This window comes from Dama dama, chromosome 18 (assembly GCF_033118175.1).
Source record: "Dama dama isolate Ldn47 chromosome 18, ASM3311817v1, whole genome shotgun sequence".
Classification (NCBI taxonomy): domain Eukaryota; kingdom Metazoa; phylum Chordata; class Mammalia; order Artiodactyla; family Cervidae; genus Dama; species Dama dama.
Window position 1 is genome coordinate 33,627,569 of NC_083698.1, and position 26,755 is coordinate 33,654,323.

The following is a 26,755-nucleotide window of genomic DNA, read 5'->3' on the forward strand; positions in this document are numbered from 1 at the left end:
GTTTGCATGCTTAATACTTAATACTTTCTAAGCTTATAAATATTTGTAGACAAAATAGCTTTTTAATGTTATTCCAAAATTATTTTAAAAACAACAGAGATGTTCTAATCTTCATGAGTCAGATTTAATGGAAGATGAGGTGATACTCCTTAATAGAATTCATTTGGTCCAAACCAGAGTTTAATATTCAAAGTAACACTATTGAACTTTTCCTATCTTCAAGACATTATTCTAAGAACTTCATTATAAGTTACCTCCTTTAATCATGGGAATTTTGAGTTGGGAAATATGACTTCCTTTTTATAGATTTTATAGAGTCTTTAAAAAATCATTATTATAATAGCTAATAGTTACACAGCACTGCCAGGCACTGTTCTAATGCTGGTCATATGTTTACTCATTATTCTTCACACTTTCATGATTTATTACATTGTTTCTATCCATCATTATTCCCATTTTATAGATGAGAAAATGAAGGCACAGAGAGGTTAACTTTCTTGCCCTAGATCATACAGCCAGAATTGCAAAGTCCAGTAAAATGTAATGGACTTAATGAGTGACGAGTGATGTTATTTTCTTCTTGTTATTTAATAGTCTAGGGTTGCAGAAAATGAGAAGGCATGATTAGTACTTGGAGTAAAATATATTGAAAAGATTAGGGTTCCTGTAAACTCAGACCTAAATTTAAATTTATTTCCTTTTTTGTTTGTTTTGTTTGGCCATATCACATGGCTTACGGAATCTTAGTTCTCTGACCAGGGATTGAGCCCAGGCCCTCAGCAGTGAGGCCCTCATCCTAACCACTAGGCTTCAGACCTAAATTTGAATAGAAATCTGTCTGCATCACAATCATAACTGAAAGACTTAGGCCTTGTAACAGCCCAGAATAAATGGAGTCTGGAACTGAGGTTATATTGTCAGCTTTGCCACTGTTGTTTTGTGACTTTAGGGCATGTGGCTTCATCTTGATGGAATTAAACACCTTCATTTATAAAATCATGAATTGGCATAAATTAACTTTTAAGGTCCCTTCTCACTTTATAATTCCGATTCCACCACTGGTTCAGGATCACATCTCCTTAGAATTCATTACTTCTACATTTGCATCTTCCTGTATACGTGAACTTTGTGCCTGCTCAGTCATGTCCAACTCTTTGTACCCTATGGACTGTAGCCTGTCAGGCTCCCTGTTCATGGAATTCTCCAGGCAAGAATACTGGAGTGGGTTGCCATGCCCTCCTCCAGGGCATCTTTCTGACCCCAAGGGTCTTTATGACCCAGGGATTGCACCAGTATCTCCTGCATTTCCTGCGTTGCAGGCGGATTCTTTACCACTGAGCCACTGGGAACTAGGCAGTGTGTAATCTTCCAAACATGGATATCATAAAAAGTAGAAGGGGGAAAAAAATGGCTGAGATTTATCATATACTTAGTTGGCTGCTTCCTTTGTGCATATTGATCATTTGATCAGTTTGCAAATCTTATTGTAGCTAGATGCATTAATTTATAACTTAAGAAAGCAAACAGGGTTGTGAAAAATTTTGTATTTGTTGCTTTTAACATGTTTTATATTTATTTTGACAATAATATAAATGTATCAATAAAATAAAAGTATAAGTTGAATCTTTCTAAACAAGTGTGTGCTAAAATCTGTCTGTGGCTTGCATATATCTTAATTGGAATTTTCATGATGTATATATGCATTTACAAAGTGGAATGGCTTGTGGATGGAAGCAAATAAATATTTTGCTTAATAAGAATTTTTTCTTTCTATCCTTTTTTTTTCCCATAGACTTGCTGCTTTCAAATAGCTGTATTCCCTTTTTGGGCTCATCAGAAGGACTGGATTTCCAGACTATTCTGTTAGATGAGGAGAGGGGCAGGCTGCTCCTGGGAGCCAAGGACCACATCTTCTTGCTCAGTCTGGTTGACTTAAACAAAAATTTTAAGAAGGTCAGTTTATTTCTGTCTAGTTGATTGGATGCATTTATTGTCTTCTGTGCTCCTTTCCTTCTCTTCTGTTTTAAGTGATTCAGCATCAAATGCAGTAGGTCATGTGCATGCCAAAAAAGAACATATTAAAAGAACACATTGCCTCTGATACATACTTCTGGATTTTATGGATTTAAGCACATATGCATGCTTTTCATTAACAGTGAGTGTAATACTAAAATCTTTGAAAATATGAATGAAAGGTGTGAAAAGTTAATAAATGGATGCTAACAGAAATGCAAAGTTTTAGATTTAAAAACTGGAAAATGAGTTATTCATGAAGTATTAACATTTATATATCTGTAGCAATTATTATAAATTTTTAAATTAATTTTCAGTGAACACATAGGCATACTTTAAAATGATAGTATGATTCTGGTAGCATTTTAAACCACACTGTCTTCTCCACACTCTAATTTTACATTTAAAAAGGTTTCTTCTATGAATTACTCACATTCAGATATTAAGGGTGAACAATGCCTCAATTATGGGCTCATTAACAATCTTACCACTTAAAAGAAATATATACTCAAAACTGAAAAGCAATTACTATTGTATCCTACATTTTCACCTAGCATTGTGATACGCAAAGCAAGGATGGCCACATTGTCTTAATTATTATTAACTAGTATTGTAACTTAGTGAATATCAATATCTATGCAAACAAAAATGGATACCAAGACTAGAGAAGTTGAATGACTAATGAGAAGACATATGATCTATTCTGCATCTGTAAGGTATATTTGGTTGTTTTTTTCTTTCTCTTCTTTTCCATAAGAAATACTATTACAAAAGAAATACTAGGAAGCATTGCAAGGTTTCAGGTCAATAGTTCCCAGCACTGTATTCTTGCATGGAGAAGTCCATGGACAGAGGAGCCTGGTAGGCTACAGTCCACAGGGATGCAAAGAGTTGAACACAACTGAAGCGACTTAGCATGTGCACGCTGAGTTAATAGAGATTTCATCCCATTCAGAAAGAGTTATTTATAGGTCACTCTTGGACTTTGAAACTTCACATAGCTTTCACCTACAATGACCACTTTAACTTAACCCTCTAATTATGAGGCGCTTTTAATAACTAAATATCAGTTGTTCCACTATTTGAATATTGTCAGCACTAAGAGTTTTAGTCTACATAAACAAGATATTTGTAACCATATGGGTTACTATTGCTTAATGAGCACCTGCATTAGAAATATTGTTTTTGCTCTTTTAATCATTTAATTTTTAAGTAGTACTTCCACACATTTTCAGGCCCACCAAAGGAAAAGGAATACTTTTTTAATACATGCTCAGGTATGGTAAAGAAATAATATTTGATTGCAAATGTATATGTGTGCCTTTTGTGTAATCTGTGTTTCTAGAAGAATGAGCACTACAGTATTGCTGGTAGTTCTCGACTTGTGTCAGTCCAAACACACAAACTCATAAGGTTATCTTATTTTTTAAGATGAGTATTATTCTATAGCCTAGATATTGTTTACAGTAAGATAAAATAAACAGTTGTGTGGTAGAATTTGAAAAAACTTATCTTTCATTCTGCCATTAAAGCTCCATTCCATTTATTCCTTTTTAAAAAATATTTATTTATTTATCTGGCTGTCTGGGTCTTAGCTGTGGCACATGTAATCTTTAGTTGTGGTGTGCGAACTCTTAGTTGCGACATGTGGGATCTAATTCCCTAACATTGGGATTGAACCTGGACCTCCTGCATTGATAACATGGAGTCTTAGCTCCATGCTAAGGGAATTCCCTTATATAATAACTGGGAAGTCCCCCAGTTCCTCTTAAGGATATATTTTTTCCTTAGAAGTATGAGTACTTAAAAAAATCCCTAGGAGAGGCTATCGATAATATCAACTAGTATCTCAATCATCAGTAAATATCTTTATGGCTCTTCTTACAAAAGAGGTCAAAGAAAATCTTCTTCAACTTTGTGGTTTTGCTTTAAAAGACACTACATAGCTAACAAAGCATTTTTCCAAATATGTCTCAGTCTTAGAATAATAACAAAAAGCGATTCATACTTTTAAGGGAATTTGTTCTGGTGCTGTTCTCTGCCTTCAGAGATTGGAAAGGATTGGAAGAATAAGTCCATTTATCTGAACTGAGTGTATTAGATCATTGCTTAAAATAAATTCTGATAGCTAACTTCCTCCTCTGGCTATTTTAAGCAAATCTCTCTTTGGCTATATTCCATGCTTGAAATGTGCTAATATCTAATAAAATAAATGTTTATGAAATATTGATTTCCCTTATGATGTTATTGAAATAAATGGTCATTTGAACATGCCATAAAAGTAGGGTCTATACTAGAAACTTTCTGTTTAACTGACATTTATCTTTGTAAAATGAACAATTCATAAAAAGGTTAGGTATGCAAAGGTAAGAACTTATGTTTTTATAGGTATCCACCTTCAAAATTTATATAAATCATGTCAATTCTAAAAGGTTCTTACTTCACAGTAGCAAATAAGTGTCAAGATGTAGTAGTTGAGCAGTGTTTAGACCTACGTGGTTTGCGTTGGCTCAGTGCCCCTCAGCAAAAATCCAGACTCCTCTGTGGAAGAAACCACACATGCTGGGACTCTGTGGGGCTGAAGGATTTCCTTTGTATTCTTTGTAGAGTAAAGCAGTCTACAACACATAATTGAGCTGTGAGTGACTGGTTGGGAATTTTTTCCTCTGGGAAATTTAAAAAGAAATTGTGTAGAAAGTACCTAATTGGAGTATCAAAATTTAGGATATCTGTTTAATTGAAGTTTTTGTACAAACAAGGCTGTGCCTACTGAAATAACAGCCATTGTCATTTCATATTTGCCACAACCATTTAGAGTGGAATCACTAAAAGTAATAGCAAAAAGTCATTTCATCATAAATATTTAATAATAATCTTCTTATGATCTTAACTCTGTTCAGACTAGATTTTTGAGTCTTATATAATAAATGAGGCAGGTATATGAACAGGGCAGGTATATGATCAATAACCTTTGAGAAAATGGCCATAGAAGGAAAAAGTCAAAATTAGACCTTTCAGGGCATTTCCTCTATCTAGAAAGCCAAAATTAAGTGGACTGAATTTTTTTCAAATTCTGACATTTAGATAAGAGGGATAAGACTCTGATCCCTTTTTTTTTTTTTTAATTTCTACAGGGACATAATAGACTTAAAGGCAAGTATAAGCATTACCAGGGACATGATATCCCAGAATTTAAGGAGGCTTTTTCTAGAATTGATCAGTTGTTATTTAGTTGCTAAGTTGTGTCTGACTCTTTGAAACCCCATGGACTGTAGCTCACCAGGCTCCTCTGTCCATGGGATAGCCCAGACAAAGAATACTGGAATGGGTTGCCATTTCCTTCTCTAGAGGATCTTCCTGGCCCAGGGATTGAACCCACATCTCCTTCATTGGCAGATGGCTTCTTTACCATTGAGCCACCAGGGAAGCCTGTAGAGTTGGTCTGTTAGTCCTCTATTTAGTTCAGAAATGTGAATCTCTGTGAATTTCTCTCAGAAGGTTTGAGACAGATAATGCACATTGATTTGCCACTCCAGTACTCTTGCCTGGAAAATCCCATGGAGGGAGGGGCGTGGTAGTCTACAGTCCATGGGGTCGCAAAGAGTCGGACACGACTGAGCAACTTCACTCCCCCAACACTAGATCAAAATGGAGCAATCAGATCCATTCAGAAGGGATCCCATTCCAAGGGCAGAGATCTGGATCTGTATTTAATCACTCCCACTAGTTTGTTGTAAGTTGAGTTCCCCCAGAGGCTGACTGTGAGATGACGAATAGCTTATAGAGTATTTGCAAGGGAGGGTTTCTTGGGATCAACACATGTGAGGGCATCACTAAGGAAGTAGCATTAGACAAAGGGAGAAATGAGCTCTGATGCAGTCTGAACAAAAGCCTCAGCTGACAGACCATGCTGATAAGGTAGCAAACGTTTCAATATTTTCCTCTAGTATAAGTGATAATACCATTTTTCAGCTTCATTTATCTTGTAAAAGAGAATATCCATTTTCTCCCCATCTCATCCATTCATCATGGCCTTTTGTGTTATCTCTTAGAAAAATAAAAATCTGATCATATTTCTTCTCTGTTTATAGACTTCTGGCAGTTCTCGATTTCCAGGAACTTGCATAAACTTCAGGATCCTGTTAACTTCTAAGTCCTTCCTGTCCATTTCCACCCTGTTTCCAGTCTCCTTTTTACCCAGTCTTCCTTGTTCCCTCACTAGCATTTTACTTTGTTTGCCTCTTTCTCTTTCTTTACTCTAACTGCCATGTTAGTTCCTTCCAAAATAATTCAGGTTTTGTACTTTGCTACAATTTCTTGAAATTGCCATTCACTTTCTTGCTCATCTCACTCTTCATTTTTGAAGGCATCTATCTGATTTTACTCTTTTACTGCATCCTGTTCTCCAAGGGTTCCTCATCCTCAGGAGACATAACTATCTTTGTGTTTACTAGAACATTTTATATATTTGTTGTTGTTGTTCAGCCGCTCAATAGTGTCCAACTCTTTGCAGTCCCATGGACTGCAGCATGCTAGGCTTCCCTGTCCTTCACCATCTCCTGGCACTTGCTCAAACTCATGTCCATTGAGTTGGTGATGCCATCCAACCATCTCATCCTCTGTCATCCTCTTCTCCTCCTGCCTTCAAACTTTCCCAGCATCAGGGTCTTTTCTAATGAGTTGGCTCTTCACATCACGTAGCCAAAGTATTAGAGCTTCAGCTTCAGCATCAGTCCTTCCAATGATGTTTCAGGACTGATTTCCTTAAGGATTGACTGGTTTGATCTCCTTGCAGTCCAAGCAACTCTCAAGAGTCTTCTCCAACACCACAGTTCAAAAAGCATCCCTTCTTTGGTGCTTAGCCTTCTTTATGTTCCAGCTCTCCCATCCATTCATGACTACTGGAAAAACCAGAGCTTTGACTATACAGAGGTTTGTCAGCAAAGTGATATCTCTGCTTTTAATACACTGTCTAGGTTTGTCATAGCTTTTCTTCCAAGGAGCAAGCATCTTTTAATTTCATGATTGTAGTCACCATCTGTAGTGATTTTGCAGTCCAAGAAAATGAAGTCTGTCACTGTTTCCATTGTTTCCCCATCTATTTGCCATGAAGTGATGAGACCGGATACCATGATCTTAGTTTTTCAAATGTTGAGTTTTAAGCCAGCTTTTTCACTTTCCTCTCTCATCTTCATTGAGAGACTCTTTTGTTCCTCTTCACTTTCTGCTGTAAGGATGGTGTCATCTGCATATCTGAGGTTACTGATGTTTCTCCCAGCAATCTTGATACCAGCTTATGTTTCATCCAACCTGGCATGTCCCATGATGTACTCTGCATATAATTTAGATAGGCAGGGTGACAATGTACAGCCTTGATGTACTCCTTTCCCAATTTTGAACCAATCTGTTGTTCCATGTCCAGGTCTAACTGTTGGTTTTTTACCTGCATAAAGGTTTTGCAAGAGGCAGGTAGGGTGATCTGATATTCCTTTCTCCTTAAGAATTCTCCAACGTTTTGTTGTGATCCACACAGTGTCAAATGTCCTATCTGATAAAGCTATTATCATCCATTTGTGTAAATATATCCCCCTTTTAGTAATACACTCCTTGAGTGGGGGAACTATTTTACATGTACTTCTGATTCTCCTTTAAACATTGTACAGTGTCTTACTCATAAAGAACACTAAATAATGTTTCCTCTTTTTTTTTTTTTTTTTGAGTTGGTAATTTTGTTATCTTCTTTTGAGTGTGAGACCAGTATATTACTCTTTAATCAATTAGTATGCTTTCAGCTTAAAAGACACCTTAATTGGGCTGGTTAAAAAAAAAAGAAGATGACTTATTAAATTATAGAATAAGAGTGTCTAGAGTTTGAGTGGCTATATAAAAGGTAATATCACCTACTTAGCAATGATATGAATGATCCTGTTCTTTCTGTGTCTCCTGTCTGCCGTCACTGGTGTTGGCATTATCCTTAGGTTTGTAAAAAGGTGACTGTAGCAGTTTCATGGGCCACATCCAGACAAGGGAATACAGAGGAATAAAAAACCGTTACTATGTCTCATTCTTAGGAGCAAGAAAATCTTTTAAAGAATTCTGCCTTGCATCTCCTTGGCCTAAGCATGTCAATTCTAAATCTTATACTTGAAAGAGGGTTGGGGAAACTATGATTTGCTTACATCAGTCAGCTGCTTTAGATGGAAGAAGTGTTCACAAATCAGTCACTTTACAGACATGGAGGAGGAAGCAAGTTTTCTGAAAAAAATGATTTTCTTAGGGAACTTTTTCTTACTATTAACAGATTTCCTGAGGCAAACATGAAAGTTTTCTCAGATAATCAAAAAAGACTGTGTATTTTCTCTTTGGAGGAAGTTATAAAGATTAGCTAGTTCTACAAGGAAATTATCTGGAAGGATTTATTTTTCTTTCAGGAGATAGCTTGGAAAATATTCACTGCAAGTAAAAATCCTTGAAATAATTTATTTTTCTCCACACTGTATGGTAAAAAATGAAAAACCTGCTAACCTTTACAAATACTTCTCTTGCTTATGTAAGAGTTCATTTGCCTCTATAAAACTTCTCTATGATTATTTAATCTAAGCTTTTAAAATCTAATCTGCTGCAGGTTTTTTTCAAATCTGCTGATATCCTGTAAGTTTTTTCCCTTCAATATTGTTAGTTGTTGTTCAGGTGATACAGTCAGTAGGGACTACATTACAATTTAACTCAGAGAATTAAAGACTATGTCATTATTGTGTAGTACTAGATTTTCACATTACACACTAAATATTTAATGTACAGATAACATATTTTTTAACAAATCAAGTAAGTAGACTTAACCTAAGAATCCTTGGGAATATTACCTAACAGAATTATATCTAAACTAATTTGCCTTGAATGATTTGGGGTTGAAACCTATTGTATGTATTTGTAGAAGTAAAACTTGGAATAATTTTTTTTTAACTGAACTTTGAAAAATTTTTTCTTTTGGCCTTCTACCTAAGTCAGTTTTTTAAAATCTTTTTCATAGAAAACTTTGAGTGTCTATTATTGGTGCTAAGAACGTGGTGTGAATGCATGCTAAGTTGCTTCTATTGTGTCCGACTCTTTGCGACCTTATGGACTACAGCCATAGGATGGGAAAAACGTGTTTGAGAAATGGGGTAGAAAAAAATCATCTCTTCCCTCCACATGTACATTTCTCATGTGTCCATGCTAAGTTACTTCAGTGATGCCAAACTCTGATCCTATGGACTGTAGCCCACCAGACTCCTCTGTCCATGGGGTTCTCTAGGCAAGAATACTGGAGTGGGTTGCCATGCCCTCTTTCTGGGGGTCTTCCCAACCCAGGAATCAAACCTTCCTCTCTTAACATATGCATTGGCAGCTGGATTCTTTACCACTAGCGCCACCTGTGGCCTCAGTTAAACTAGATTTCCCTGCCCTAACGCCGAAAAATTGATGCTTTTGAACTGTGGTGTTGGAGAAGACTCTTGAGAGTCCGTTGGACTGCAAGGAGATCCAACCAGTCCATCCTGAAGGAGATAAGTCCTGTGTGTTCACTGGAAGGACTAATGCTGAAGCTGAAACTCCAATACTTTGGCCACCTCATGCGAAGAGTTGACTCATTGGAAAAGACCCTGATGCTTGGAGGGATTGAGGGCAGGAGGAGAAGGGGACGACAGGGGATGAGATGGCTGGATGGCATCACCAACTTGATGGGCATGAGTTTGAGTAGACTCTGGGAGTTTGTATTGGACAGGGAGGCCTGGCATGCTGCGATTCATGGGGTCGCAAAGAGTCGGACACAACCGAGCGACTGAACTGACTGAACTGAACCCTTAACCTATCCCATCTCTAGAGTCAGAGGAATTTTAATATAGTCCTTGAAAAAGGTGGTCAACGGCAGACAGACGTTTATATCCATTTATCACTCATTTATAAGTGATGCGTGAGAAACCTGTTCAGTGTAGACATCATAATAATGAAAGTGTTTGACAGTTGTACTATATGGTTTAAGGACCTGTGGCTTCTAAGCAAATTATCCTAAACTACACAGCATCTGTCACTTTGACTACAAATGAACATTCTCCACCTCAGCCAGCCTTAAGTAGTCCTAGCAATAATTCATGTAAAATCCAGAGCTCTCTCTATGTAAACTTTAGCAGTAATATATACAAGCTAAAAATCTCTCACTCTCTCTTCTCACTCTTTCTTTTTAATGGAATCATAGTTGACAGTAAAAAAAAAAAAAAAAATCAAATACTCTGTTTGGTTATGTTATTTAGTTGGCTTCTTGACTTAATGAATTGTTGGGATCCTTCTATCTGAAAATGTAACTCATTTTGGAAGAAGTTCAAACCATGCTTGGGTAGAGTATCCTAAACCATCCTAAACCAGGATGTAGCAAAAAGGTCACAAAGGGAATGATTTATTAAACTAAGTACTGCCTTTGTATCTATTAATGAAGCATTTTTTTCTTGGTTTTCTTTTGTTTTCTCTCTTTTTTTTTTTTTCAAGTAGGCTATAGAGGCCAATGAATAGACCAATGAGAAAGAAGCTTACTCTGAAACTACAGTTATTATTTATTTCACCTGCTAATCTAACAGCAACCATTATGTCAACTCTTGGAGTGTAATAATAAACAACTTTATTTTACCTCCCACAGTCCATTTCAATCTACTCTGTGGGCCTTGGTTTTCTCCCTGGACCTGTCTGACTTCAGCAGACCCCATCACTTTCCCGGTCACTCCTGGGTAGTACACAGTTGTTATCCAGCAGCTGAAAGGTCCATTCTCATATAACAGAGCATTCAACCTCATTTAAAATTCTCCCGGTTTGGGCATGCCATAGGAGGCAAGGCAGGCTCTCAAGTTGGGAGAAATTTAGAGGCTTCTTCACTCCTGACTCTACTTAGTGCCCCTCCTCTTTTGTGAGCTGTTACACTTAATGTCTGACCCTCTAGTATCATATCAGGAGGAGGGGAGAGGAAAGGGTTCAGGGAAGTACCTTTTGCCATCACCAGAGAGAGCCCGGTTCTCATCTGTCTGGCCTTGTCAGACGTTAAAGAGTGACTTTTCTTTCAGAAGCACCATTGTGAGTGGCTGGAAAGTCCTCTTTCTGGAGTTTCTTCTCTTGCAGTTCTCTGGATACATGTGACTGTGTTTCTGCTCTAACCAGTGTGTCCTGATTCTTTTTCCTGAAGTGGGTTGCAGATTCATCAAGTGTTAACTTCTAGTCTTTTCAATCTATAGTCTTGGATAGGATCTAAGGGGACCTCATGCCCTCCTATTTTTGCATGAGCATGGCTCCCACCTGTCCCCTAGGAAACTGTCATGTGTATTCTCCTGGACACACTCTGGAATTTCAGGTTGATAATCAGTACGGCCCCTGAGCCTGGCCTCTGTTTTTGCTGCTCTCATTCTTTACGCATTCATCCACAATGTCCCACAGGAGCGTGTTTAACAGCTAGTGCATCTTCAGTCGTGTTCGACTCTTGTGACCTGCCAGTCTCTTCTGTCCATGGGATTCTTCAGGTAGGGATACTGGAGTGGTTTGCTGTTTCCTCCTCCACGGGGTCTTCCAGACCCAAGGATTGAACCTGTGTCTCTTACGTCTCCTGCATTGACTGGTGGATTCTGTACCACTAGTGCCACCTGGGAAGCCCCTAGTGCATCTTGACGTGCCATCAAAGCTGATTCCCTGGCATCTACTCCTCACCCTGGGGCTTGTAAGACACATGATACAACTATCTTGGAGAAAATATCCTTCTCAAGGGAAAAGAAAAAGCTTTCTAATTTCTAGGATCCAACTATTTTATAGCTTGAACATAGATGGTCTATATGATTCTTGGCCACCTACTTTGAAGATTTTTGCATCCTGAGCTAACATATCATTTTCAATTTTTTATCAGCTAAAATTTATTTTTTAACATCTTGCTCTACTAAGTCATAAAATGAGCTTTCAAAAGAATGTTGCTTTACCTCCAAATGAAACAGGCAAGCTCATTGTATATCATTCCTGATGTATACACTCTAGAATTATAGGAACAATGGAGAATGTCAGTATCCTTATTAGAATTTACGCTTTGGCTAGTAATAGCCTTATTCAAAACATTTGCTGTTTTACATCTTGTTTCCCGTTTTTCAATAGTATTTCTGTTGGGTTCTAGCAAAGCTAAGCCATAACCGAGAAGCTAATAAATGAGAGTGTAGGACATGCAATGATTCATTTTTTAAATAATCTAAACATTAATCTTCAAATAGTTTAATTTCACTTTGAGACAGTACTTATCTTTTTCCCTTGTTATTTAATTAATTAAAAAGATTTTATCTTGAAACTGACATGTGTCAAAATTAAATGCTGTACATAAAATGTTCGAAGAATTGCTATGTTATCTAATCAAAAGTGAAGATTGTTAACCAGGCCCCAACAGAAACCTATTAGCTAAATTTACAGAGTTGAAGGCAGAAGCTGTTTAATACTTAAAAATTTTTTATGTTCAAGGTAGTTGATGTTTGTTTTTAATGTAAAAAGCACTAAATAAATTTCTGGCAGAACAGGAGGAATTTTTCCTATGGGTTTTAAAATGAGAAAGCAATATATCAAAGCAATATAAATTTTATAGCCTACCTAAGAGGACTTCATATTTTTATGGAATAACTTGAGACAGTTTCATTTCACCTTGCTAAAGTTAGATCCCCACAGTTATGAACTTTAGATTCTTTCAGTTATTTAACCAAAAAATAATCAAAACTATTTAAAAGGAAACATTGAATAAAGATAAAACCCTTAAAAGCTAGAACTCAGACACTCTAAGAAGCTTGACTTTCTTTTTTAGTTTATTGTTCATAGTCATTCCATTTTATAAATGTGACAGGTTTTTCTTCTTCCTAACAACCATAGTGTAATTTTGTATTATTTTTTCCTTATGTAACATGAAAACGAGGTATGTAATTATGAAAATTAGTTAGATTACTTGAAATTTATCAAACTATGCTCCTGTTTTTAAGCACTTTGATTAGAAAAGTATTAGTTTATAATTTTTTACTACAGCAATTTTCAGTGGAATATTTAAACACCCTTTTTTTGTATAGCATGAAAGGAATTTATTTCCCTTTCCTTAGGGAAGCCTAAAACAAGAGGGTTTCTCATACATGGGAATGCTGTACTTGCTTGCTTTATATTGAGTATAAGCAGAAATGCTTTTATAAATCAGAGTGACCTTCTGACTCTCTTTCATGAACTCATTTCATGGCTGAATAAGACATTCTCATCTAATGTGTGACCCTGGAAGTCTATTATGTAGGGGGAAAGACTCAGAATAAATAACTTCTCATTTAAAATCAAGTTATTGATGAAAGAAAATTGCCACTCTTTTCTTAGTTAATACTTGAAATAAAGAAAATATAAACCCTTGGAAACCATGTGGACATCCCAATAAATTAAGTTTTGGTATAAGGCACCCTGCTTAGTTTCATGGTGATTAATCTGCTCCTGTTGCCTGCAGAACACATGCTGTCTGGTCATCAGAGGTGGAACAATCGCCTTGTTCATGGATGGGCTGGCTCCCCCACCCGGGTGCTGATGCGCAGGTCCCATCTGGTCACTGTAATGAACTGTCAGGATGTTGTCAGACTCCTCAGACCTCTGCCAGAACTCTGACAAGAGCTCTTTCTCTGTCTCCAACTTTACAGGAAACTGTGTAGATCACGTTTCAGTAATTTTCAAGTCCTTATTCTACATGCGAAGCTGTGCCAGGTGCTAAAGAGGGTAGAAAGGAAAAGTGATGTCCCTGGTCACTCAGTATCAGTGGTTACTTAACTTTAATGAGTCATATACTTGTTGAAGAAGATAATGGAGTCTGTGACTTGTATTCCTTACAAAATTTTGGAATCTATCCACAGTTGTAATTGCACCACAAATTCAAAATTACCAGCCTATCTGTGGATTTCTTAAATTTCCTTTTAATTTGTATAATACAAAAGCTAATTCTGCAGATAATGCTAAGAAAGCAGTTGAAAGCACAGCATTAGCTGCTAACGAGTGGTACAGTAGAGACTTTAACCCCTGTCTTGCGAGTCCACTGCAGTTAATTGCTCTTTATGCCAGGCAAAGGTCCCAAGCTTAATCTGCTTGCAGAAAGAAAGGGGCAGATGGGTGGGATAAACATGAGTGTATTGGAATTCAGAAGTAGGCAGTAGAAGAAAACTAAATGTATTGGTAAGAGAGGCTTTGAGCTGAGTCCTAAAACAGGAAAGGGAAAGACAGTTCTTACCCAAGACTTGCTTCATGAGGAAAGCTGTGTGTCCAGATTAGACCCCAAACTTAAGAATTTAAACTTCCCCCTCTGTTACAGTTTCTATCCTAGCCAGTTTGAGTTCTACAAGCTTTACCGCTGGCCCTCCTGTCTTTGTTTCCAGTACTTTGTTCTTTCAGCTTAGGTCGCCTACCTCTCTTATGTCCTGGGAACCCAGACTCGAGCAGTCACTGCTCCCTCGATTGTTCATATCCTTGTGTCATACAGCATTTAGAATGGCATTTTCCCAACTTTTTTACAACCATTCAAAAACTTGACTCCTGTTATTTAATAGAGATGGCCACTTGAATTTTTAAGACTGAAATTTTGTCTTTAATTAGATTTTATGAACAAGTTGTAACTTCCTCTTGGTACTCCATTCAGTTGTTTTGACATCTCTGAATTAGGCCAAAGGGCATTTGACTGACCTTAACACTTGCTAACTTGAGTCAATTAAATTGCTTCTCCAAAGATGGAACAAACAGCAGATATAATTAGCATTTCCTTAGGATGTTGTTATAAGGGCTTATCATTATTTGAATGTTTCTGTAACTTGCCTAGGATTAAATAATTAAAAAGTGCCTGACATTTCACCTTACTAAGTGATAACTCTTAATAAGTTATATAGCTTATAAATGAAAGTGTAATTGTTAGAGACATTGCAGCATTTTACTGTGAGCTCCTCTTGCCTATTTGTATTCAAAGTGAAGTAAATAGGCTTCAAAAAAAAGCAAATCATTTTGGATTTTGGAAAGAGATAAGCAAATGTAGTTTGCTTATGACTGTGTACAAGTGTGCTCCTTTCACATGCTAGCAAGGTAATGCTCAAAATCCTCCAAGCTAGGCTTCAGCAGTACATGAACCATGAACTTCCAGATGTACAAGGTGGATTTAGAAAGGGTAGAAGAAACAGAGATCAAATTGCCAACATCTGTTGGATCATATAAAAAGCAAGGGAATTCCAGAAAAACATCTACTTCTGCTTCATTGACTACACTAAAGCCTTTGACTGTGGATCACAACAAACTGTGGAAAATTCTTACATAGATGGGAATACCAGATCACTTTACCAGACCACAGTACCTGCCTGAGAAACCTGTATACAGGACAAGAAGCAACAGTTAGAATCAGACATGGAACACGGATTGGTTCAAAATTGGGAAAGGAGTTTATCAAGGATGTATATTCTCATCCTGCTTGTTTAACTTGTATGCAGAGTACAACATGCTAAATGCAAGGCTGGATGAATCACAAACTGGAATCAAGATTGCAGGGAGAAATATAAACAACCTCAGATATGCAGATGATACCCTTTTAATGGCAGAAAGCAAAGAGTAGTTAAACAGCCTCTTGATGAGAGTGAAAGAAGAGAGTGGAAAAGCTGGCGTAAAACTGAACATTCAAAAACTAATATCATGGCATCCAGTCCCACCCCTTCATGGCAAATAGATAGGGGAAAAGTAGAAACAGTGGCAGATTTTATTTTCTTGAGCTCCAAAATCACTGTGTACAGTAACTGCAGCCACAAAATTAAAAGACACCTGCTCCTTGGAAGAAAAGCTGTGACAAACCTAGACAGAGTATTAAGAAGTAGAGAAAACACTTTACTGACAAAGGTTCGTCTACTCAGAGCTATAGTTTTTCCAGTAGTAGTGTATGGATGTGAGAGTTGGACCATAAAGAAGGCTGAGTGCCAAAGAATTGATGCTTTTGACCTGTGGTATTGGAAAAGACTCTTGAGATTCCCTTGAACAGCAAGGAGATCAAACCAGTCAATCCTAAAGGAAATCAACCCTAAATATTCATTGGAAGAATTGATGCTGGGAAAGATTGAGGGCAGGAGGAGAAGGGGGCAACAGGGGATAAGATAGTTAGATGGCATCACTGACTCAATGGACATGAGTTTAAACAAACTGTGGGAGATAGTGAAGGACAGGAAGAAAGGGAAGCCTGGCGTGCTGCAGTCCGTGGAATTGCAGAGTTGGACACAACTCTGTGACTGAACAACAAAGCAAATAAAATCAACATAAGACTAATAGATCATACGTTGTATTGTCTCTCTTCAGACCAGTAATCTACATTCTGTAAATCTGAAAGAAACAGATAAATACCTGTTTGTACTTGTTTTTTAAAGAAATATGTAGCTCTTCACAAAGTTACATGGCATCCTTGTGCAGGGAGCATACTAATCTTTTCTATATCCTTCCAACTTTAGTATTTCAGTGTCAGGTGAACAACAACAGGCTCAGCCATACATATCCATGTATTCATCTATTCCCCATCTCCTAGCAACTCGATTATTTTCCTTGCTTAGTAAAAATTCTTAAGTCACTGCATAGCTTCTGTGCTAAATTGTTCAGTCATGTCCAAGTCTGCAACCCCATGGATCAAGGCTCCTCTGTCCATAGGATTTTCCAGGCAAGAATACTGGAATAGGTTGACATTTGGTGCTGACAAAGTGAGCACTACATATATCTATTTAGAAGTCAGTATCCAATCCTTTCAAGTGTAACAGACAGAGATGAATCTTTTGGAAGTGATCAATTTCAATTATGAAATACTTTGAAGACAAGCATACTAACATGGTAAGTCAGTAAATTGTTGAATATGGAAACTGACTTATCAGACATACTTGTTTTAAAACATTAACTCATAAATTATCATTTTCAAGTGGAGACATTTTATACAGTTATTTACTTCTCTTCTTTCCCACGTAGTTTTCTGTTATCGACTTGATCTCTAAGATTAGCATTCAAATTAAAACCAATTTGCAACCCCTAATTGTTTTGTAGTGGTTTAATTAGTAGCTTCACCCTAGGTAATTATGTTGAGAAAAATTCTTGGTCTCATCTGGATCCACAGAAAAGATCTGTTTGATTTCTGATGTCTGCCCTGCACATGGATGGAAACATCAGCTTTGTACATATTTGAGGTCTTTCATGTCTAGGCTCCAAGGTCTGGAAGAATACTCCCACCGAGATGAGAGCATTAAGATCTGTGTCTGGTACATCATACAATGTTAGTTAAGAACTAGTGTTCTGTGGGAATATTTCAGGACAACTGAAATAAGGCAGTCATGCAAGTAACATCTCAGCTTCTGGTATGCCTCTTGATAAGTGAAAGAGCACTGTCTATGGGTAATTTTCTAAAGGAGTAATGACAACTGCATCAACTTTTGGAAATAAGGGTATGTGTTTTGTTTGCCTTGCACATGCAGCTCTTAATATGGTATGACTGCTGCATGTGCGAAGCACCAAAGTGCACGAGAATGTGTCTGTCATTTTACTGCTGATAAATTCAGTGAGGGTGGTGAGAGTACTAATAATCACTGCCTTAAAACCTTCCCATTACCTAATGATCAAGGGAGCCTTTTATAGATATTATGGACTTTGTATCTTCAAGTATGAGGTGTGATTTTTGTCTGAGCATGAGGCAGTCTCAAAGTATACTACCTGGGCTACTGAAATAACCCCAAGAACTCAGGTACTTCCTGGGCTTTTGTGTAAACCATACTGATACTTGAAACTATTTGTGAAATACTCTATCTCCAATCAGAATTAAAATCTCTGTCTCTCCCTCTATGTGTCTGTGAGTCTTTCTGTCTGTAGCTCTTTTTTTTTTCTTACAATTTTGTCCCCTCTGTATCTGTCTACACACACACATACACACACAAACATATTAAATTTGTCACATTATATACATTACTTCAAAAGAATTGAAAAACAAATACGTTATTTGAACATATTCCTGCCAACTCTATGTAAGTACGTATGGAAATTTTGTTTCTTTGGCTTTATTTTTATATTGAATTGCATGAAATTTTGCTGCTTTATCCTGAAGGAGGGCATGGCAACCCACTCTAGTGTTCTTGCCTGGAGAAGCCCATGGACAGAGGAGCCTGGCGGGCTACATACAGTCCATGGGGTTGCAAAGAGTTGGATGTGAATGAGCGACTGAGCCCAGAACAGCACATTGTTTATCAACAAGGGATCAAAGGGAGTATTTAAAAAACAAACAAACAAATAAAACCTTATTCTAATGACTAGGTAGCAAGTAAAAGAAAATTTCACCATAAATGATAATTAAAATGATTGCTTTTAAATATTGGCACAGCTTCAGTGATCTTTTTTTCCTTTTAAGTAAATGTTTAGAGTCTGGAAGATAATCAGATATCTCCTAGATTGTTATTCTTAAGATAATTCTATTTGTGATTCCTAAATTCTTGACAGCAGTATGTCAAAATAAGCCAATATAATCTCAACAACTTTATTTTTATGACTTGAATGTTTCCTTAAGAAGTAAAACTGTCTTTATGGTACTATCTTAGAATTCCTTTGGAATAACAATAATGACCTAGGGATAATTTCTGTTTTTAACAAGTTTTAGACTTTATGGGATTGAAGGTGAATTATGAAAAGTGAGATAACATTTTGGGGAAAAATTCTGCTTTGTAAACAGACATTAGTAGAAGATTTATTAATATTGGTTTTTGAAGTCCAACAAATTTTCAGTGCTTGAATATCTTTGTATAGCATTTACCCACTAATCAGAAACTCAGTTCTTGGAAGCTTGTCATTTTAGTATTAATTGCTTCATTTACTAGGGTGACATTTTAATTCAGTTTAAAATTGTATGACTTAAAGTTAATAACTAAAAGTGTACAACAAAACCATTTAAACATCTTTTAAAATGTGTGCCCTTTACAAAGAGAAAAAAGAATATTCAATTACTATTTTACTGTCAAGTCTTTAAGACGCAATTAGAGTTGAAACTATTAAACTAAACTAAACTATTACATTAGAGTTGAAACTATAAGATCAAATAATTTAAAACAATGGCTCAGAAGTCAGGGCTGGGAGGGACTTTTTTCCCACACAGTGCTTCTGGGGCTCCCTGAGCATCCTGACCCCATCCCCTGTGCTCCCTTCTCTGGTTTATATCTCTGCTGGAAATGCCATTACCCTGTTTGCAGAGCTGTCCCCCGACTCACATCGTAGACCTCAGTCCACACCTTACCAGATATACAGAAGCCCTTTCGTAGTTATGTGTCTAATGAACAAATAAGTAATGAGCAGTAAGTAATCTGTGCTAACCTTGGAACTTTGATTTAGACTTCAAAAATGATAAAAAAAATAAATTGCTTTCACATTTTGTCAATCTTTAGATAACCCCTTTTTGAAACTCCTATAAATATATTAAAAATCAATTTTAGAAACAACATTTATCTCATAATTTACTTCAACTCAAGCACCCAGTACATTGGTTTAAGGTAAAAGAAAGAACCCATTGATGTTCTTTTTCTTTTTTTTTTTAAGTCACACTTAATATGAAAAAAGTCCTGTATTTCCTTTGTATTTTTTTTTTTTTTTGTATAGTACTAATACCAGTAAGCTATTCAGGTCTGAACAAATCTGCAATATTTATTCTAAATTTTTCTCTGAAATATGATTAAATCTGACCATCATATAAAACAGAAAAGAGCAAGATCTGACATACTGAAAGGATTCAAAGAAATATTAATCTAGATTAGAGACCAAACAAAATGAGCTAGTGATTAAACAAGTTGACACATTGTGGATATGCATTCCTTGTACCATTTATTTTTATTCCAATGATACAAAGTTATCCTTTGTAAAATCACTGTTACACAAAAGAATCAGCAAATATAGCTTTGCAGTATTGCAAGATAAAAGAATTCTTGAGATTACACAAAGTGAATATATGTAACAATACTAAGCTATATGCTTAAAATAACTAAGGTGATACCTTTGATGTTATGCATATTTTATCACAATAAAAATAATAATAAATAAACAGCAAGATAAAAGATGATATCTTGAGCTCATAAGTTCATGTATGAAGCAAAGATTCCATAAATTCAAGGTGTTATTTTTAAAGGGGCAAGAAGTACAGTCAGTTCAGTGTTGTTGCTTCCAGTCACTAAAAGTAAAAATAAACAATAAGATAAAACAACTCGAAGAAATTCTCAAACTTCCTGATAGCTACAGTGCTTCATTTTTGCTCTTCATAAATTAGTTGATTTAGGACTTCTTGATTTCAGGTTGATGACAGACTGTTGCCTGTCATCTGGATTGTGCATGGCCCATTTTGATTCATTTACTAATTTACATAATTAAAAACAGCTAAGAAATAGACATCTGAAAACACACTACCCAGAACAAAAGCTAAAATCTGTTAATAACCTTTTTTTTTTTTACTGTTAATTTAATCTTTTTCTTTTTACTAGTCTTGGATAACCATCTTTCTGAATCCTGTATTCATCACTCTTTTGCTTTTCTTTTTATGTATTTATTGTACATACATACATACCTAAAAAGTGCCTTTTATTTTGGTTGTTTTTAACATTATTCTAAGGAGACTATGCTGTTGGTCATTTTGAGGAATATACTTTTTTCACTAATAATGAATTACTGAGGTCCATTCATACTGTTTTCATTGCTGTAGTCCGTTCATATTTTATTGCTGGCTGTTGTTCAAAACCTCAGATATGCAGATGATACCACTCTAATGGCAGAAAATGAAGAGGAACAAAAGAGCCTCTTGATGAGGGTGAAGTAGGAGAGTGAAAAAAAACCGGCTTAAAACTAAATATTAAAAAAACTAAGATCATGGCTTCTGGCACCATTGCTTCATGGCAAATAGAAGGGGGAAAAGTAGAAGTAGTGACAGATTTTCTCCTCTTGGGCTCTAAAATAACTACAGATGGTGACGGCAGCCATGAAATCAGAAAACAATTGCTTCTTGGCAGGAAAGTTATGACAAACCTAGACAGTGTATTGAAAAGCAGAGCCATTACTCTGTCAACAAAGATCCGAATAATCAAGGCTATGGTCTTCCCAGTGGTCATATACAGTTGTGAGAGCTGAACCATAAAGAAGGCAAAGCACCAAAGAATTGACGCCTTTGAATTGTAGTGCCAGAGAAGACTCCTGAGAGTCTTTTGGACAGCAAGGAGATCAAACCAGTCAATCTTAAGGGAAGTCAACCTTTAATACTCATTGGAAGGGCTGATGATGAAGCTGAAGCTCCAGTATTTTGGTCATCTGATGTGAACAGTTGGCTCATTGGAAAAGTTCCTGATGCTGGGAAGGATTGAGGGCAGAAGGGGAAGAGGGTGTCCGAGGATGAGATGGCTGGATGGCATCATGGATGCAATGGACATGAACTTGGGCAAACTTTGGGAGATGGTGAGGGACAGGGAGGCCTGACATGCTGCAGTCCACGGGGTTGCAAAGGGTTGGCCACAACTGGGCGACTGAACAATTGTTCAGAGTCACGTGAATGTGTTTTAGACCATTTCTGGACAAATAGCATCTTTATGTCTTTATTGTGAGCCACATCCATGTTAGCTGGTCACCTGAGCCTGCCGCTGGATCAACAACCATATCTGTGTACTCTCTTTGGTTATATTTGTAGTTGTTAAAGTATGCTCTAGGACTTCCCTGGTGGTCCAGTGGTTAAGACTGGCCTTCCAGTGCAGAGGGCTTGGGTTCAATCCGTTGTCAGGGAACTAAGATCCCACATGCCATGTGATGTGGCCAAAATTTTTTTAAAAAGTGCTTTAAATGAACAACCTTGCTTCATTTAAAAATCACAGTAATTACCTGATATACATCTATTCAAAGAATGTAAGTGCTATTCTATGTTCTCTTTGTTCAGAAACATAAAACCTTAATATTTGACTATGAATATAATATCATATAAACATTAGTGACTTCTAAATCATTTGTTCAATTCCAGGTTTAACAAGTCTCTCTCAGTGTATTCCCTCAGGATATTTTCCCTTTTCCTCACCTATTAAAATATTTTTTGCTAACATTGGTGAGAAACATAATAAAAGTTTGTCAGGAACTCTTGGAACATATAAGCTGCTCAGAGCTTGACTTTCTTGTTTCTTCTTGCCTATAGCTTAACAAAGAGCAATTCTTTCTGTAAGCTAATGGAGTATTACAACAGTTTTAGGCTTTGTTTTGAAAAACTTCCTGGAAGAACTTCTAAAGTTCATTAAAAACAAGACAAATTATTTGTGGTAAATTCAGGACTGTTCAAGCTGATTAAAAGTGATCAATCAAGGAGCCTCCTGCCTTTGTCTGTATACATTTGCCGAAATAATATTTATTATGTAGTGTTTGAGACCGCCCCCCACCCCTCCCAGTTCAAGGCATAGACTTTGGGTCATGCTATGGCTCTGTTGCAAACCAGTCTGGTGGCCCTCAACTTGTTGTTTAATGACTATATGAAGAAATTTTCTGACCCCAAAATGGTGAGAATAAGTATAGCTATTTTAAAGGTCACTGAAAGATTTAAATAAGATAATGCTTATCGTCCTATTTTAATGTTTAACTAAATGAAAGATGTGTCTCAGCTCTATATGTGTTAAATATTATGAACAATTTCACACTGGTCTTTGAATTGGAGTGGTAACTTATGCTTGTGACAGAGAGCTGTTTCTCACACCTCATTGAACGTTTATAGTGCACTATTGCTCTGAGCAAACACAGAAAAAACAGGATAAAAAGAATCTCTTACCTAAAGCAAATGCTAACCTGAAGTTCTGTTGAAGTCACAATAAGAAATTATACCACATGATTTATCTATGATTAAATACATTTCAAAAGAAATTATAATATTGACAGATAGAAATGGATGTTTCTGCCAGTTTTTTCTAATATCTTTTTAGAATGATTTTAGAAAATATTTAAATCTCAAAATTCTTAAATCATAGCTAACAACATGCTTTTGGCTTGATACCCACTCTTCAGTTTCACACCCTTTCCTAATTAGAATTGTAGGGTCTTTTAAATATTCAGATTCTAACACACCTTGAAATGTTTTACAGATTTATTGGCCTGCTGCAAAGGAACGGGTGGAATTGTGTAAATTAGCCGGGAAAGATGCCAATGTAAGTATGAGACTTTAAAAAATATCTTTGTTAAACTGGTACTGATATGATAGCAAATATTTATATTAAATTTTATTGAATGAATGGCATTAGTGTGTTATTTTTACAACCACACTAATAGTCTGTGTAAAGATTAATATGGTATAAAATATTTCTACTTTGCCAAAATGAATGACATTATTCTCAGAAATTTAGAAATACTACACTTTCTAAAGTGTTAATTCTGATTGTATTTTCTTCACAAGAAAATACCAAAAATACATTTAAAATATTTAAAAATAAACTATCAGGAAATACTATATTTCTAGAATTGTGTATTTTTATCTAATCTGTGTATTTTTTGAATGCACACAAAATCATCAGTTGTTGTAGCATTACAAACACACACTTGATATTTACTTTTGGGTGAAGCTAAACTTATAACTACAAGAATTCTTTCAAAAGTAGGCATTATAGAGATAATAAGAAAGATTGGTTGTCCTGCTTGCTCTGTCCAATTGTGTTGCCCGTTTAATCTCCTGTGATGCTAAGGCTTTGACCACCTCTTCTCATCTGAAAGTTCTGATTCAGGTCAGATGCTCTGTATTCTGCCATGACTTCTTGCACTGTAATGATAGGGAGAATTGCTCTTCTTTGGAAAAATAAGTCACCCCCTGAATATAACTCAAGATGACAAAGTTCCAACTTTGGGCAAAAGCATGGATATCATGAGGCTTCCTTTGCATCATCCTGGAATGTTTCCCCTAACCACTCTCAGTTCAGTTCAGTCAGTTCAGTCGCTCAGTCGTGACCGACTCTTTGCGACCCCATAAATCGCAGCACGCCAGGCCTCCCTGTCCATCACCAACTCCCAGAGTTCACTCAAACTCATGTTCAACCATTATAACCCAAGAATATTAATATTAAGAATATTAAGAGCAGTGCCCTTATCTTTAATAACAGCAAATAGTGTGTGTTGTGTGAAAGCATAACTGGATTAAAAAATTCTCACTTTAATATTGTGATAAAGGTAAAGCAACATGACATGCTGCTTAATAAATTTAAGGGGAAGCTTAGAAGCCTACCAATCCAAAGTGAAAAAGGAAAGTGAAAGTCACTCAGTTGTGTCCAACTCTTTGCGACCCCATGGAGCCCACCAGGCTCCTCTGTCTGTGAAATTTCCCAGGCTAGAATACTGGAGTGGGTTGCCATTTCCTTCTCCAGGGGATCTTTCTGACCCAGGGACTGAAACCAGGTCTCCTACACTAAAGGCAGATTCTTTACCCTCTGAGCCAGCAGGGAAGCCTCATAACAACTGATTTATTCACTCATTTGTTCATTCATTTACTCAACAAATATTTATTAAGAGCCTAAATATGTATAGCTGTATTCTTAAGTTATATTGACCCATATATCCAATTATGGATCAAAAATATTTCAAAAAAGAAATTCCAGACAGTCTCAAAAAACAAACTTGAATGTACTGCCTCTGGGAACCTTTATATAGTGTTTACATTGTATTTACAACTGTTTATATTACAATTGTTTATGTATCATTTACATAGTATTAAGTATTACAAGTAATCTAGAGATAAAGTATATGGGAAGACATGTAGAGGTTTTTCTGCCTTTTTATATAAAGGACTTCAGCATCTTCAGATTTTGATATCTGTCAGGGTTTTGGAGCCAATTCCCTAAGGATACTGAAGGACGATTGTCCTGCAAAGCAAAATAATCAAAACTAAAGAAAGAAACTTTTGGTTATGCCTGATTTTGTATTCAGTCAGTGTTAAATGTGATATTTTCAGGCACCTGATGTTAGCAGAAATATATCAGGGAGTGTTTGTTTCAGATGCAACAGGAGAACGTTTTTATATTTATTTTACTAGAAATGAAAGAGATTAAACTAATTTAGAATATATTCTTCCTTTCATGTCTCTAATCTCTTCACCCTGTTCAGTGTCAGGTACCCTGGGAGTAGGTGCCCAGGTCTGAAAAAGCAGCAGTACTTTTTTGAACTCATGGGGAAAATAGATGCTTTGGTTATGATTTTTCAAAATTATTTTGTTGCATAACAATAGAAGTATATCATAAACAGTGTGAACATTTTAATGTTTTGTATATCACTAGTATTGAGTGTCTGATGAAGAGGCAAGGAGGAAAAGGCTGTTTTAAATGTACTGCAATGAAATAGTGTCAATTTTCCCATGGAATAGATGAGGGATAAGCTCTCAAGGTCAGACAGTCAGTGAAGGTTTTAATTGTGTCAGTGTTCTCATTTCAGTATGTTCACTCATTCCAGTTATATAGTAACTCAGTTGCCCCTTTTATTAAGTTAAAGCAAAGAGTGATAAACTGTTTTGAAGGTAGTGTCCTAGACAGCACATAAGAACCAGTATATGGAATCTATTCTTCCAATTCAATTGTATTTGAGAGCTGATAGTCACCTCTAACACCTACTATTAACCTAGGATTAGAGTTTTGGGGAACTTTTCTCTTTTTACTGAAGTCTGTAAAGTTTGCTGTTGAAGTATGTAGGAATAATAAAAGTGTCTGTCTCCTTTTTTAATTTGTCCCTTTAAAATAATATTTTAGAGTTACTAAGAATAGGTAACATATTTATAGTACTTACCATGTTCTAGGAACAGCTTTCAATGCTTTATACTTATAATCTTGATTAATCCTTAAAGCAATATGTTAGATTTTATTATTATTCCTCATTTTCCAAATGAGAAGACTGAAACCAGAACAATTAACTACCTTGCCCAATATTACATATTCAGTAAATAGCGAAGCCAGGAATTAAATCCAGAAGGCTTGCCCCACAATCTGTGCTCTTATGAAATACTATAATCTACACATGAAGATTTGAGTTTTATGTGTAAGGTCTACAAACTGAATCCCTCAAACCATTTCTCCCTTCACTGTCACCATAACACAGATCCTCATTTTACATCATTACATAGATTTTGGTCAACAGAAAACTGAGACTAGTGTGTGGCTTTATTATCATCTCTTACCACCTTTGGCGTTACCCTCTCTCTCCCTTCTCTAGTAATTTTTACCTACTTCCCAAGAGTGTATTGAGAATTAACAAGTGTTTAGAAAGACTATCCCTTTACACAAAGGTACTGTATAACTGAAAAATAGTGAATTATTTACCATAATGAAAGTTAGCTAGTTGGTGTGCAGAGAGGGTGGAAGAACAGGATACCGAAGAGAACTAGTCCTCTTGCTTGAGGACAGTCCCCAGTTTTAATCCAGGGAAGGAAGAGGTGACAGGAAGCTCTTTGGTCTGTTTTGTTTCTGTTTAGAATATTATTCAACAGAAAGTCACTATAGAAATAGATGGTCCCGCGATAGAACAGTGGGGTAAACAGCTCAGTCCTGGCAAAAAATGGATGGGGTGTGGGCAGCCTGGGCTGTTCGTCAGCTTAACTATCAGGGCGCACAACCTTGTCAGTAGAGACACTGCATAGAGTTAGAGGATCTTCCGTCTCTAAAGTTCTCTGATTACGTTTATTTTCCATTTTAAAGAACAT

The 26,755-nt window shown here is 36.4% G+C and overlaps 1 protein-coding gene and 1 non-coding gene across 4 annotated transcripts in view; one reads left to right on the top strand and one right to left on the bottom strand.

The window, feature by feature from the left end:
- Nucleotides 1-26,755, top strand: part of SEMA3D (semaphorin 3D) — a 218,896-nt gene that overhangs the window by 102,528 nt on the left and 89,613 nt on the right. For all 3 annotated transcript variants that reach the window (XM_061165129.1, XM_061165127.1, XM_061165128.1), the window contains 2 exons: nucleotides 1,793-1,953; nucleotides 23,172-23,234. In XM_061165129.1, coding sequence (XP_061021112.1) covers nucleotides 1,793-1,953; nucleotides 23,172-23,234 — 224 coding nt within the window. The remainder of the gene's footprint in view (nucleotides 1-1,792; nucleotides 1,954-23,171; nucleotides 23,235-26,755) is intronic.
- LOC133073166 (U6 spliceosomal RNA) lies at nucleotides 16,444-16,548 on the bottom strand. Its single transcript, XR_009696875.1, has one exon. It is a non-coding gene; the product is annotated as a U6 spliceosomal RNA (small nuclear RNA).